At 48.9% G+C, this 14415-nt stretch overlaps 1 protein-coding gene across 1 annotated transcript in view; it reads left to right on the plus strand.

Moving 5' to 3' along the window:
• The window catches only part of LOC111954766 (voltage-gated delayed rectifier potassium channel KCNH8-like), a 127898-nt gene that overhangs the window by 61933 nt on the left and 51550 nt on the right, over window positions 1-14415 (plus strand). The window contains 4 exon segments of the mRNA XM_070435994.1: window positions 8643-8847; window positions 10218-10430; window positions 11174-11373; window positions 12538-12787. Of these exon segments, the coding sequence (XP_070292095.1) occupies window positions 8643-8847; window positions 10218-10430; window positions 11174-11373; window positions 12538-12787 (868 nt within the window).

Consider the following 14415-nt stretch of genomic DNA (forward strand, 5'->3'; position numbering starts at 1 on the left):
GCTCCTTAGACCTTAGCCACCACACACACCACACACACACACACACACACACACACACATGTGTTATGATGGACTGCTGTTCGAGATTGCCTGAGGAGCAGTTGCGAAGTCTTTCTGGGAAACTGCTATAATGTGCTTCACATTGTATGGGAGGGAGGGAGGGGGAGAGAAAGAGAGAGAGAGATAGGTGAAAGCATATGTAAGTGGATAGAGATGTACACACACACACAAAGACTTTCATCACACACTTACAGCCCACCTGAAGTGAAGTGTATGATTGCTATTTTTTCACTGAAAGATCCATGTCAGTCAGAAACACTCTTTATTGATGCCATATGAGCATTTTAACAGGCCTGAAATCAGTTGTTATAGAGAGGGAACGTACGGATTGGACAACTAGTGGGATTTGAAACGGAACAGGGCTTTGAAGGGACTTTAGAAAGTGCTTACTTTGACCTCAGACATGGTTGTGTATTTTGTATGGCTCAGCACTGGTTTATTGCCATTGGTTTACTGTGTGTGTGGTTCTGAGTTTACAGCATTGTTGCAGTGAGCTATAGCTTTACTATCAGCCTGGGTGACAAGGGGAGATTGCTGCTCATTTTCATTGCCTTGTTAAAGACGCAGTGTGTACCAAATGGCACCCTATTCTCAATATAGTGCACTACTTTTGACTAGGACCCGTTGGACTCTGGTCAAATGTAGTGCGCTGTATAAGGAATAGCGTACTATTTGGGATCCACTCACAGGGCATTCGTGAGTTCCTGTTCACAGGAAATCACTCTCTGCATTCGTTCTCTCTCTCAGTGCCTTCAGCACCAAGCACTCAAATGTCAAAGAAATGAAAGAAGTGTGAGAATATGCAGCAGTGTATTTACTCAAAGCATGGAGGAGAACTATATTCCTGTTGAAGATCACAAGACGGATTATGAGGATGATGATGATGATGATGCTTTAATGATGCCATTGGTATAATTTTATAGAATTTAATATATCTGCTCTGAAAGATAATACTGACAACAATGATGATGCTAATTTCATTTGTAATTTAAAAAAATATATATATGTAACCTTTATTTACCTAGGCAACTCAGTTAGCAACAAATTCTTATTTACAATGACGGCCAAACCCAGACGACGCTGGGCCAATTGTACGCCGCCCTATGGGACTCCCAATCACTGCCGGATGTGATGCAGTCTGGATTCGACCAGGGACTGTAGTGACGCCTCTAGCACTGAGATGTAGTGCCTTAGACCGCTGCGCCACTCGGGAGCAATGATGGTGGTGATGATGATGATGGTGATGATGGTGATGATGATGATGTGTTTGGCTATGTTGGTGGTTTTGATAAAAATGAGAAGGAGTAGGAAGGTGTGTTTTGTTGAATAGGTATGATGATGAAGATCATGATGACAAGGAAGAGGAGGAAGAGGATTTGACCATTTAAAACACAATACAACCACACATGTGGATAATGCATTTAAAATCATCGAGGATGACATAAAAAAGTTAGAAAATGTTTTCCCATTGTGGTCCTCTTAAATAAAATGTTCAACAATTAACCAACATAAACATAGAAATCCTAGGATCCACAGTACACCTACAGTAGCCTAGTACGCATACAGTTGAAGTCGGAAGTTTACATATACTTAGGTTGGAGTCATTAAAACTCGTTTTTCAACCACTCCACAAATTTCTTGTAAACAAACTATAGTTTTGGCAAGTTGGTTAGGACATCTACTTTGTGCATGACACAAGTCATTTTTCCAACAATTGTTTAAAGACAGATTATTTCACTTATAATTCACTGTATCACAATTCCAGTGGGTCAGACGTTTACATGCACTAAGTTGACTGTGTCTTTAAACAGCTTGGAAAATTCCAGAAAATTATGTCATGGCTTTAGAAGCTTCTGATAGGCTAATTGACCAACCATTTGAGTCAATTGAGGTACCTTGATGTTTTTCAAGGCCTACCCTTCAAACTCAAGTGCTCTCTTTGCTTGACATCATAGGGAACATCCAAAATAAATGACCAAGAACCTCAAGAAAAAATGATTGGTAACCTCCAACAATGTCTGGGCTTCATCCTGGGAAAGCAATTTCAAACGCCTGGTGTACCACGTCAATCTGTACAAACAAATAGTACCGCAAGTAATTAAACACCCATGGGACCCGGCAGCCGTTCATACCCTCACGAAGGAGAGCCGTTTCCTGTCTTCCTAGAGATGAAAGTTACTTTTGGTGCGAAAGTGCGAATCAAATCCCAGAACAAACAAGCAAAGACCTTTGTGAAGATTTGCTAAGGAAACAGGTGCAAAGTATCTATATCCACAGTAAAAATGAGTCCGTAATATCGACATAACCTGAAAGGCTGAACTCAGCAAGGAAGAAGCCATGCCTCCAAAAACCGACATAAAAAAATCCAGATACCAGTTTGCAACTGCACATGGGAACAAAATCGTACTTTTGGAGAAAAATGTTCCTCTGTCTGCATGAAACAAAAATGGAACTGTGTATGGCCATAATGACCATCTTTGATGTTTGGACATGAAAAAGTGGGATGCTTGCCAAGCCGAAGAACACCATTCCAACCATGAAAGAAATGGGGTGGCAGGCATCATGTTGTGGGGTGCTTTGCTGCGGAGGACATGGTGCACTTTCACAAAATAGATGGCATCATGAGAGGAAAAAATTTGGTGGATATATTGAGAGCAACAGTTCTCAAGGACATTGAGTCAGGAAGTTAAAGCTTGGTCACAAATGGGTCTTCCAAATGGACAATGACCCCAAGCATACTTCCAAAGTTTTGGAAAAATGGCTTAAGGACAACAAAGTCAAGGTATTGGAGTGCCATCACAAAGCCCTAAACCTCAATGCTATAGAAAATTTGTGAGTCGGTCCCTCTCCTTGTTCGGGCGACGTTCGCGCGATCGACGTCACCGGTCTTCGAGCCATCGCCGATCCACCAGAGACAGGGATCTCTCAGCTGCCTCCACCAGCACAACCAGGGTCTCCACTACGCGCCCCTCTTTCTCCTGGTCCCAGTGGGATTCGTCTCTCTCTTCCCCAGGAATATGATGGGACGGCTGCGAATGCCAGGGGTTCCTATTACAACTGGACCTATACCTGGCAACCGTCCACCCGGCTCCTTCGGGCCGTGAGAGGGTGTCCGCCCTCGTCTCGTGCCTCACAGGGAAAGCCCTGGAGTGGGCCAACGCCGTGTGGAGAGAGGAGATGTGGCGTTGACCAGTTTGAGGACTTCACCTGCCGTTTCCGGGCAGTCTTCGACCACCTGCCGAGGGTAGAGCGGTGGGGAGCGCCTCTTCCATTCTTGAGGGCAGGGGACGAGGAGCGTCCAGGAGTTCGCCCTGGAGTTTCGGACCCTGGCTGCCGGCGCGGGATGGAACGACAGGGCCTTGATCGACCATTATRGTTGCAGTCTGCGCGAGGACGTCCGTCAGGAGTTGGCCTGCAGAGTCACCACCTCCACGTTTGACCAGCTGGTGGACCTGTCCATCCGGCTGGATAACCTGTTGGCTACCCGCGGACGTTCAGATCAGGGTTTGTTGGTTCCATCCCCTTGCACCCCCTCTCCAATACCCATGGAGCTGGGAGGGGCGGTGCGCAGGGAGACCGGAGGGGTTCCAGCTCGTGCACCATCTGTGGCCACAGAGGTCACACTGCCGGTCGGTACAGGGTTGGTTCCTCTGGGTATCGAGGCAGGCAGGGCGCTCTGGCTGCCACCCCAGGTGAACCGGTACCATTCTCACTCAGAGCCCTCTGTTGCACATATGTTTGTGTATGACACTTTCCCTGAGTTTTCCCCGCATTCCCAGCATAAGGCGCTCGTCGATTCAGTCGCGGCTGGGAAATTTATAGAAAAATCGTTCGCCCATAGTTTAGGGATCCCCATTGTTCCCATGGCTGTGCCCTTCCCCGTTCACGCCTTAGATAGTCGACCATTAGGGTCAGGGTTGATCAGGGAGGCCACCGCTCCTCTGGGCATGGTGACGCAGGGGGGTCACAAGGAGAGAATTAGTCTCTTCCTAATTGACTCTCCTGCGTTTCCCGTGGTGCTAGGTCTACCCTGGTTAGTTTGTCATGAGCCCACTGTTTCTTGGCCACAGAGGGCTCTCACGGGGTGGTCGCGAGAGTGCTCGGGGAGGTGTTTAGGGGTTTCCATTGGTGCTAATATGGTGGAAAGTCCAGACCAGGTCTCCATCATGCGTATTCCCCCTGAATATGCCGATTTGGCTCTCGCCTTCTCCAAAAAGAAGGCGACTCAATTACCACCACATCGACGGGGCGATTGCACAATAGATCTCCTGGTAGATGCTGCACTTCCCAGGAGTCACGTGTATCCCCTCTCACAGGCGGAGACAGGCTATGGAAACATATGTCTCCGAATCCCTGCGTCAGAGGTACATTCGGTCATCCACTTCACCTGCCTCCTCGAGTTTCTTTTTTGTGAAGAAGAAGGAGGGAGGTCTGTGCCCGTGTATTGACTATCGGGGTCTGAACCAGATTACTGTGAGGTATAGTTACCCACTACCGCTCATAGCCACAGTGATTGAGTCAATGCACGGGGCGCACCTCTTCACCAAACTAGATCTCAGGAGCGCTTACAACCTGGTGCGTATCCGGGAGGGAGATGAGTGGAAGACGGCTTTCTGTTCCACCTCAGGGCACTATGAGTACCTCGTCATGCCGTATGCGTTGATGAATGCGCCATCAGTCTTCCAGGCCTTTGTAGACGAGATTTTCAGGGACCTGCACGGGCAGGGTGTAGTGGTGTATATCGATGACATTCTGATATACTCCGCTACACGCGCTGAGCATGTGTCCCTGGTGGGCAGGGTGCTTGGTCGCCTGTTGGAGCATGACCTGTACGTCGAGGCTGAGAAGTGCCTGTTCTTTCAGCAGTCCGTCTCCTTCCTAGGGTACTGCATTTCCACCTCAGGGGTGGAGATGGAGAGTGACCGCATTTCTGCCGTGCGTTATTGGCCAACTCCCACCACGGTAAAGGAGGTGCAGCGGTTCTTAGTGTTTGCCAACTACTACCGGAGGTTTATCCGGGGTTTTGGTCAGGTAGCGGCTCCCATTACCTCACTACTGAAGGGGGGCCCGGTGCGTTTGCAGTGGTCGGCTGAGGCGGACAGGGCTTTTGGTCACCTGAGGGCTCTGTTTACCTCGGCTCCCGTGCTGGCCCATCCGGATCCCTCTTTGGCGTTCATAGTGGAGGTGGAGGCGTCCGAGGCTGGGATAGGAGCTGTGCTCTCTCAGCGCTCGGGTACGCCACCGAAGCTCCGCCCCTGTGCCTTCTTCTCGAAGAAGCTCAGCRCGGCGGAGCGAAACTATGATGTGGGGGACCATGAGCTGTTGGCTGTCGTCAAGGCRTTGAAGGCGTGGAGACATTGGCTTGAGGTGGCTAAACACCCTTTCCTCATCTGAACTGACCACCACAATCTGGAGTACATCCGGGCAGCGAGGAGATTAAACCCTCGCCAGGCAAGTTGGGCCATGTTTTTCACCCATTTTGTGTTTACCCTTTTCTACAGGCCAGGCTCCCAGAACGTGAAGGCAGACGCATTGTCCCGGCTGTCTGACACAGAGGAGCGGCCCATGGATCCCACTCCCATACTCCCCGCCTCCTGCCTGGTGGCGCAGGTTGTGTGGGAGCTGGATGCGGAACTTTGAGCAGGCGTTACGTGCAGAGCCCGCTCCCGTCCAGTGTCCCGCTGGGCATCTGTTCGTCCCATCTGCTGTTCGTGACCAGTTGATCTATTGGGCCCACACGTCACCCTCCTCTGGTCATCCTAGGATCGGTCGGAAAGTGTGCTGTTTGAGCGGGAGCTACTGGTGGCCTACCTTGGCTAAGGACGTGAGGGTTTATGTTTCCTCCTGCTCGGTGTGCGCCCAGTGTAAGGCTCCTAGGCACCTGCCCAGAGGGAAGCTACAACCTTTACCCGTTCCACAACTGCCTTGGTCGCACCTGTCGGTGGATTTTCTAACCGATCTCCCCCCTCACAGGGTAACACCGCGATCCTGGTCGTTGTGGATCGGTTCTCGAAGTCCTGTCATCTCCTCCCTCTGCCCGGTCTCCTTACAGCCCTACAGACTARGGAGGCCTTGTTTACGCACGTCTTCCAGCACTACGGGGTGCTTGAGGATATAGTGTCTGATCGAGGTCCAGAATTCACGTCTAGGGTCTGGAAGGCGTTCATGGAATGTCTGGGGGTCTCGATCAGCCTTTCTTCAGGGTTTCACCCCGAGAATAATGGGCAGGTGGAGAGAGTAAACCAGGATGTGGGCAGGTTTCTGCGGTCCTATTGCCAGGACCGGCCGGGGGAGTGGGTGGCGTTCGTGCCCTGGGCCGAGATGGCACAGAACTCGCTTCGCCACTCCTCCACTAACCRCTCTCCCTTCCAGTGCYTGCTGGGGTACCAGGCGGTTCTGGCACCTTGGCATCAGAGTCAGACCGAGGCTCCTGCGGTGGACGACTGGTTCAGGTGTGCGGAGGAGACATGGGAAGCTGTCCGTGTGTTCCTTCAGCGGGCCGTGCAGCGCCAAAAGGAGAACGCAGACCACCACCGCAGTGAGGCCCCGGTGTTCTCACCGGGGGACCGGGTCTGGCTCTCGACCTGAAACCTGCCTCTCCGCATGCCCTGCCGGAAGCTGGGTCCGCGGTTTGTGTCCTGAGGAGAGTGAACGAGGTTTGTTATAGGTTACAGCTTCCCCAATTACCGTATTATCCCCTCGTTCCATGTGTCTCTCCTCAGGCCGGTGGTGGCCGGTGGTGGCTGGCCCGCTCCAGGAGTCTGAGGTGCGGGAGGTTCGGCGTACTCCGTTCTCTCCATACTGGATTTGAGGCGTCGGGCAAGGGGCCTTCAGTATCTCATGGAGTGGGAGGGGTATGGTCCAGAGGAAAGGTGCTGGGTTCCGGTCGAGGACGTTTTGGACCCTTTAATGCTGCAGGAGTTCCACCGATCGCCCTGCGCCTCGCCCTCCAGGTCATTCCCGAGGCCGGTGTCGATGCGCGGCCCCCGTCAAGGGGGGGGGGGGTACTGTCACAAGTCGGTCCCTCTCCTTGTTCGGGCGACGTTCGGCGGTCGACGTCACCGGTCTTCTAGCCATCGCCAATCCACCTTTCATTTTCCATTTGTTTTGTCTTGTCTTCCCACACACCTGGTTTCAATTCCATCAATTCCATGTTGTGTATTTAACCCTCTGTTCCCCACATGTCATTGTCCGGTATTGTTTATTGTAAGTGTCTGGGGTTTTTGTCCCATTGTATATATTGTTTTTGTTCACAGTGATTTTTATCATTAAACTGCGCCGGTGTAACACAGTCTTTGCTCTCCTGCGGCTGACTTCTCTACGACCAGTACGCACGCCTTACATGAGCAGAACTGAAAAAGTGTGTGCGAGCAAGGAGGCCTACAAACCTGACTCAGTTACACCAGCTGTCAGGAGGACTGGGCAAAAATTCACCCAAATTATTGTGGGAAGCTTGTGGAAGGCAACCCGAAACGTTTGACTCAAGTTAAACAATTTAAAAGCAATGCTACCAAATACTAATTGAGTGTATGTAAACTTCTGACCCACTGGGAATGTGATGAAAAATAAAAAAGCTGAAATATATCACTCTACTATTATTCTGACATTTCACATTCTTAAAATAAAGTGGTGATCCTAACTGACCTAAGACAGAGGATTAAATGATTACTAGGATTACATGTCAGGATTTGTTTAAAACTGAGTTGAAATGTATTTGGCTAAGATGTATGTAAACTTCCGACTTCAACTGTACTTGGGTTACACTTTACACAGGCATTTACAGAGGCAGAACAATTCTGATATTTCTTTCATTAATTGGTTTTGGGACCAATCAGATCAGCTCTTAAAAAGGTCTGATGTGAAAAGATCTGATGTGATTGGTCAAAAGAACAACTGGTGGAAAAAATATCAGAATTGGGCTGCCTGTGTTAAGGCAGCCATATATGCCTTTACACAAAGTACAGGAGGACATTGTCATATCCATAGAACAGGACTCCTTCAATAGATAACCATCTTAGGCTCCTAAACTGAGTTAGATAATGGTTTGATGATGCTGATAACAGGTGATGTCAGATGGTGGTGATGCCAAGTATTGGTGATGCCAGGTAGTGGTGATGCCAGGTAATGATGATGCCAGGTAGTGGTGATGCCAGGTAGTGGTGATGCCAGGTAATGGTGATGCCAGATGGTGGGGATGCCAGATGGTGGTGATGCCAGATGGTGGTGATGCCAGGTTTTTTGTGATGCCAGATGATGAGGATGCCAGTTATGGGTGATGCCAGATGGTGGTGATGCCAGGCCATGGTGATGCCAGGCGATGGTGATGCCAGGCGATGGTAATGCCAGGTGAATGCCAGATCCTCACTACGACCTCTCTGCCATTTCCATAATGCAGTCATGCAGGTCACATTGAGCAAGAAGCAGACGGTTCTTAAATGCATCTTTTAAGTACAAAAATGTGCCAGTCAGCTGAGGAGGAGGAGGATCATAATGATGATGAAGACTCTTGCCACTTGCTCCCCTCTGTACCTCATCTGCTATCACTGTAATAGAACCACACCTGTCATTCATTCCCCACCCAGGTATCAGTAGTCCACCTGTTGAAGACAGTGCGTCTGCTCCGGCTGCTGCGTCTGCTCCAGAAGATGGACCGGTACTCCCAGCACAGCACTGTGGTGCTCACCCTGCTCATGTCCATGTTCGCCCTGCTGGCCCACTGGATGGCCTGCATCTGGTACGTCATCGGCAAGAAGGAGATGGAGGCCAACGCCTACTCCTGGGACATCGGTGAGTGGTGGGAGTGGCTACTTCTGTCTGATCAGGGATTTGGGGCATCACATCAGCGAGCAGCTTGTTCTGACTTGGAGGGGGGAGGAGGGGGGTTCAGAGATGGGGAAAGTAGAGGTCAGGAAGAGAGGTGGGAGGGTGAGGGGTGAGCATCTGAGGGGTGAACATGTCAGAGAATGGATCAGGGGTATGGTGGGCATCGCATCGGTGAGCAGCTAGTTCTGTCTTAGAGCTCAGGGGTGGGGCTGACATTTGGTGAGTGGGTGTTTTTGGTTGGTAGTGTCAGCTGGTTTTCGTAGCATATCATGTGGTTGTTTTTGGCTAGCCTATATTAGCTTTCCAGCAAGCATCTCTCTCTGCAGTTTTAATGGTTGTGTTGATTATTTTATTGATTTGGGTGATTTCTAGCGAGACCTTCGTTACACATGGTATAACATATTCATGCATGGGGAATTGAATGTGACTGGGGAAAAACCATGTCCTGTTTTAATTTGTTTCTGGGGTTATGATTGACAGAGTAGCATAGTCCCACAGTAATGACTAGTCATCGGCCCAAGCTTCCCCTGAACTACTCCAGATCCAACACATAATGAGGCGTCTAGGGCTGATCCCCAGTGAGTATCGATGAGCCAGGCGCTGTTCTCAATTACCTCTACCTGACGTCTCCAAACTGATTCTGGGTCAGTATTGATGGGGCCATGAGAAGCTGATGCTTTTTCCCCAATTAACTCAGCCTCAGTGTCATAAAATGATCTGAGGTCAGTATATCAGGGCTACCGGATTAATGTGCTGTATCCCAATTACGGTATTCTAACGCTGATCCCACGTCAGTGTCAGGAGCTCTGTGAGAGAGGTATATCCAATTACCATTCTTCAGTGTCTGGTGGAGGTCTCAGGGGCCTGATGACTGTCTCAACACTCACATCACAGATAGAACCTGACCTAGGATCAGTTTTGGTTCTCAGGTACTTGCTATGGATTGGATTGCTATGGGATGGACCAGCGCATCTGGCATTTTACCAAAGTGCCCTATGGCCAGTCCGTTTCTACCTGCTATTACTCCAGTTTGTATGTTAGGCATCCAGGGCTCTGGATACAGTGGAGACAGCTCAGAGAAGCTATATTGTTGACTCCAATTATGGGCTCCAATTATGCTATATGTATTTACATAGCTAGTGCAAGGGTGTGGGGAAAAGAAGTAAACCACGTAGGGAATAGGGAGACGTTTAGGACAAAGCCTCACAAGAATGACTGGAGGAAGTTTCCACCACATTCCTTACACTTCTTCTACATCATGAGAAGGAGTGTACGGGAGAAGGGTAGAGAATTGGAACAAAGCCTATCTTTCCCTCCCTCCTCTCTGTCTCCAGGCTGGCTCCATGAGTTGGGGAAGCGTCTAGAGTCTCCCTACGACCCCCTGGGGGAAGTGAACGGGACGGGGCTGAGCGGACCTTCTCTGAGGAGTGTCTACATCGCTTCTCTCTACTTCACCCTGTCCAGTCTGACCAGCGTGGGCTTCGGCAACGTGTCGGCCAACACCGACGCTGAGAAGATCTTCTCTATCTGCACCATGCTCATCGGAGGTAGGGGAGACACACACACGTACACATACACACATCACAATTCATGCATGTAAAATACTGTTCAGAAAGTGGTCTGTGACCGCCAGGCAGATAGTTCTATTTAGTTGATGGTCATCATTTTTGTTATGTCTGGTTTCATCTAGTTGTACTGTGATAAAGACTAAAGTGGTTGATCAGTTGGTTTGGACCAGTTTTATCTGGTTCAAACCAGAGACGTGAACTGGTTTTGGGGCAGAGGGTTTAAATGAGGTCACAGTGGCAAGTGTTCTCCCTCTGGATGTTCATGAGTCTGGATGTGGTAAATGTCCCCGACTGCCTGGGGGCAATCACACGCACGCTCACACACACACACAGGGAGGATAGAGACATAAGGGGTGTGTGTGTGTGTCCCACACGCCTCATCTCCCCTGTCTCCCCCCAGTGTTTATGAGATGAAAACAAAGAGCTAGCCAGCCCAGATAGAGTCTGGTATAGGTCAGACCTAGTGTGTACAGTATATAGGGGAAATTGAGTTATTAGCCTCGAGTAAATCTTTTTCTTCTCTTCGCTCAATCTCATGCCCCACCTCTCAATCTCATGCCCATCCAACTCCCAATTGAACCCTCCAAACAACCCCCAACCCCAATTTTACTCCCACACTCTAACCCCAAACCAATATCATGCCCACCCCATCTTCCAATTTCATGCCCCTGCAAATCCTAATTGAACCCCCCAAAACCCTGCTTCCCTRCCTCCCCCTCTAGCGTTGATGCACGCCCTGGTGTTTGGTAACGTGACGGCCATTATCCAGCGGATGTACTCTCGCTGGTCCCAGTACCACACCCGCACCAAGGACCTGAAGGACTTCATCCGAGTCCACCACCTGCCCCAGGGCCTCAAACAGCGCATGCTGGAGTACTTCCAGACCACATGGTCTGTCAACAACGGCATCGACTCCAACGAGGTGATTCAACCAATCAAGGGCTTGATGATGGCTTTGACTGTAGACAATTAAGAGACTTGGCTGAAAATGTGGAGAGAGAGAGAAAGAGAGAGAGAGAGAGAGTGACTGAGACTCACTGAGACAGAGAGATAGATTCGTAGGTAGACCAAGAAAAAGATAGAGACAGAAGCTGAGTGAGAGACAGTGGCCAATCATGCCTCAGGAGATGTTTGCCTGTGAGACACATAACAGGACAGAGCAAAGCATTAATATAGGATAGGGAGATGAATCACAGATGTATGAATTATAGATAGTCCTGTTGATTAAATTGGGCCTCTGTGGGCTGATGACTCATTGATCTTTTCTGCTCAGCACTTTTCTGTTATTTGCTTTAACAGAGACTGACAAACATTGTGTGTCAGGGATGATTAGATGTTGGAGAGATTGATTACTGTGATAGTAATGTAGCTCGTGCTTTGTGATGGGAACAATAGTGTGAGGCAGAGTTCTCAATATAGGGTCTGGGCCGGTATTCATGAAGCGTCTCAAAATCTAGGATCAGATCCCCTCTGTCCATTCAATACAATCTGTAAATATTCCTCCCCACTCTGCAGAAAAGTATTTTTCTCCACTTTGCCATACAGGAGTAATGGTTAYGAGCATTGGGCTAGTAACCGAAAGGTTGCTGGTTCAAATCCCTGAGCCGACTAGGTGAAAAATCTATCGGTGCCCTTGAGCAAGGCACTTAACCCAAATTGCTCTGACTAAAATGACTAAAATATATGTAACTTATTTTTAAGTTGTGATTTATCAGGGGCTGCTGCAGCAACTTCAGCACCCTACTTCCCAAGGCTATGCCCAACATAACTTACTGCAAAAACACTTGCAATATTTTCACCAAAGTGCCTTCATTCAAAGTGGCCTGATACATGCTGATGTTTGGTGACATCATCACTTTTATTTATTTACCTGACCTTTTTTAACCTTTATTTAACCAGGAAGTCTCTTGAGGTGAATAATAAAAATGACAAAATCAAGAGAAAACTGACCAAGACAACAGTTTAGAGTCAACTGCCATGGCTGTCAATCTCTCCCTCTTTCCTCCTTCCCCTCTCCTCTTCCTTTCCCTCTACTTCTCCCTCTCCCCTCCCTCTTGCTCTCTGTCCACCTCCCCCCTCCCCTCAGTTGTTGAAGGACTTCCCAGATGAGCTGCGCTCTGACATCACCATGCACCTGAACAAGGAGATATTGGAGCTGTCTCTGTTTGCCTCGGCCAGCAGGGGGTGCCTGCGCTCCCTGTCCCTGCACATCAAGACAACGTTCTGTGCCCCTGGGGAGTACCTGCTGCGCCAGGGGGACGCCCTGCAGGCCATCTTCTTTGTCTGCTCTGGGTCCATGGAGGTGCTGAAGGACGGCATGGTGCTGGCTATACTGGGTGAGACATGGAGGGAGGGAGGGAGGGACAGGCGGGCGGGCGGGCAGAACGGTAGGCAGACACGCAGGCAGGCAGGCCGGGGACAGACAGACAGACAGAGACAGGCAGGCAGGCAGGCGCATCAGAGAGGGGGCGGCGACATGACAGGAGGCAGGCAAGGCAGGCAGGCACAGACAGACAGAGACACAGACAGCAGCAGAACGACGCAGACGACGACAGACAGACACAGCACAGACAGACAGACAGACGACAGACAGACGACAGACAGCCGACAGACAGACGCCAGACAGACAGACAGACAGACAGACAGACAGACAGACAGACAGACAGACAGACAGACAGAGAATCCGAGTCCATTGTTGGAACACTTTGTGATGCTACTTGTCTGATTCCATCCCAACAGGCCACCTGTGGATCATAGTTTCCATTGTCGGGCGGAATCTACAGTCCTCTGTCGTCTGTCACTCCCATGAGTTATCCATCCATTCCATTCACCATGAATACCCCTGTTCTTTATGACAGCTACTGTATCTGACCTCCAGCTGTATGACGCCGTCTGACAGAAAGACCATCTACACTTCTCTATATTTTTCCTCTCTTCAATTTAAGGAGCTTTATTGGCATGGGAACATATGTTTGCATTGCCAAAGCAAGTGAAATAGATAATAAACAAAAGTGAAATTATCAATAAAAATGAACAGTAAACATTACACTCACAAAAGTTCCAAAATAATAAAGACATTTCAAATGTCATTATGTCTATATACAGTGTTGTAATGATGTGCACGTAGTTAAAGTGCAACAAGGAAAATAAATAAACATSAATATGGGTTATATTTACAATGGTGTTTGTTCTTCACTGGTTGCCCTTTTCTTGTGGCAACAGGTAATAKATCTTTCTGCTGTGATGGCACACTGTGATATTTCACCCAATAGATATGGGAGTTGATCATTTGATTTYTTTTGAAATTTGTGGGTCTGTGAAATCTGAGGGGAATATGTGTCTCTAATATGGTCATCCATTTGGCTGGAGGTTAGGAAGTGCAGCTCAGTTTCCACCTCATTTTGTGTGCAGTGTGCACATAGCCTTTCTTCGCTTGAGAGCCAGGTCTGCCTTCGGCGGCCTTTCTCAATAACAAGGCTATGCTCACTGAGTCTGTATTAATTATTTCCAATGTGTCAAGTAATTATCCTTTTGTTTTCTCATGATTTGGTTGGGTCTAATTGTGTTGCTGTCCTGGGGCTCTGTGGGGTCTGTTTGTGTTTGTGAACAGAGCCCCAGGACCAGCTTGCTTAGGGGACTCTTCTCCAGGTTAATTTCTCTGTAGGTGATGGCTTTGTTATGGAAGGTTTGGGAATTGCTTCGTTTTAGGTGGTTATAGAATTTATTTGGCTCTTTTCTGGATTTTGATAATTAGCGGGTATTGGCCTAATTCTGCTCTCTATGCATTATTTGGTGTTTTACGTTGTACACAGAGGATAGTTTTGCAGAATTCTGCATGCAGAGTCTCAACAGAGTCTCAACAGAGTCTCAGTCCCATTTTGTGAATTCTTGGTTGGTGAGCGGACCCCAGACCTCACAACCATAAAGGGCAATGGGTTCTATAACCGATTCAAGTATTTTTAGC

The sequence above is a fragment of the Salvelinus sp. IW2-2015 genome, linkage group LG30, assembly GCF_002910315.2.
Source record: "Salvelinus sp. IW2-2015 linkage group LG30, ASM291031v2, whole genome shotgun sequence".
Lineage (NCBI taxonomy): Eukaryota > Metazoa > Chordata > Actinopteri > Salmoniformes > Salmonidae > Salvelinus > Salvelinus sp. IW2-2015.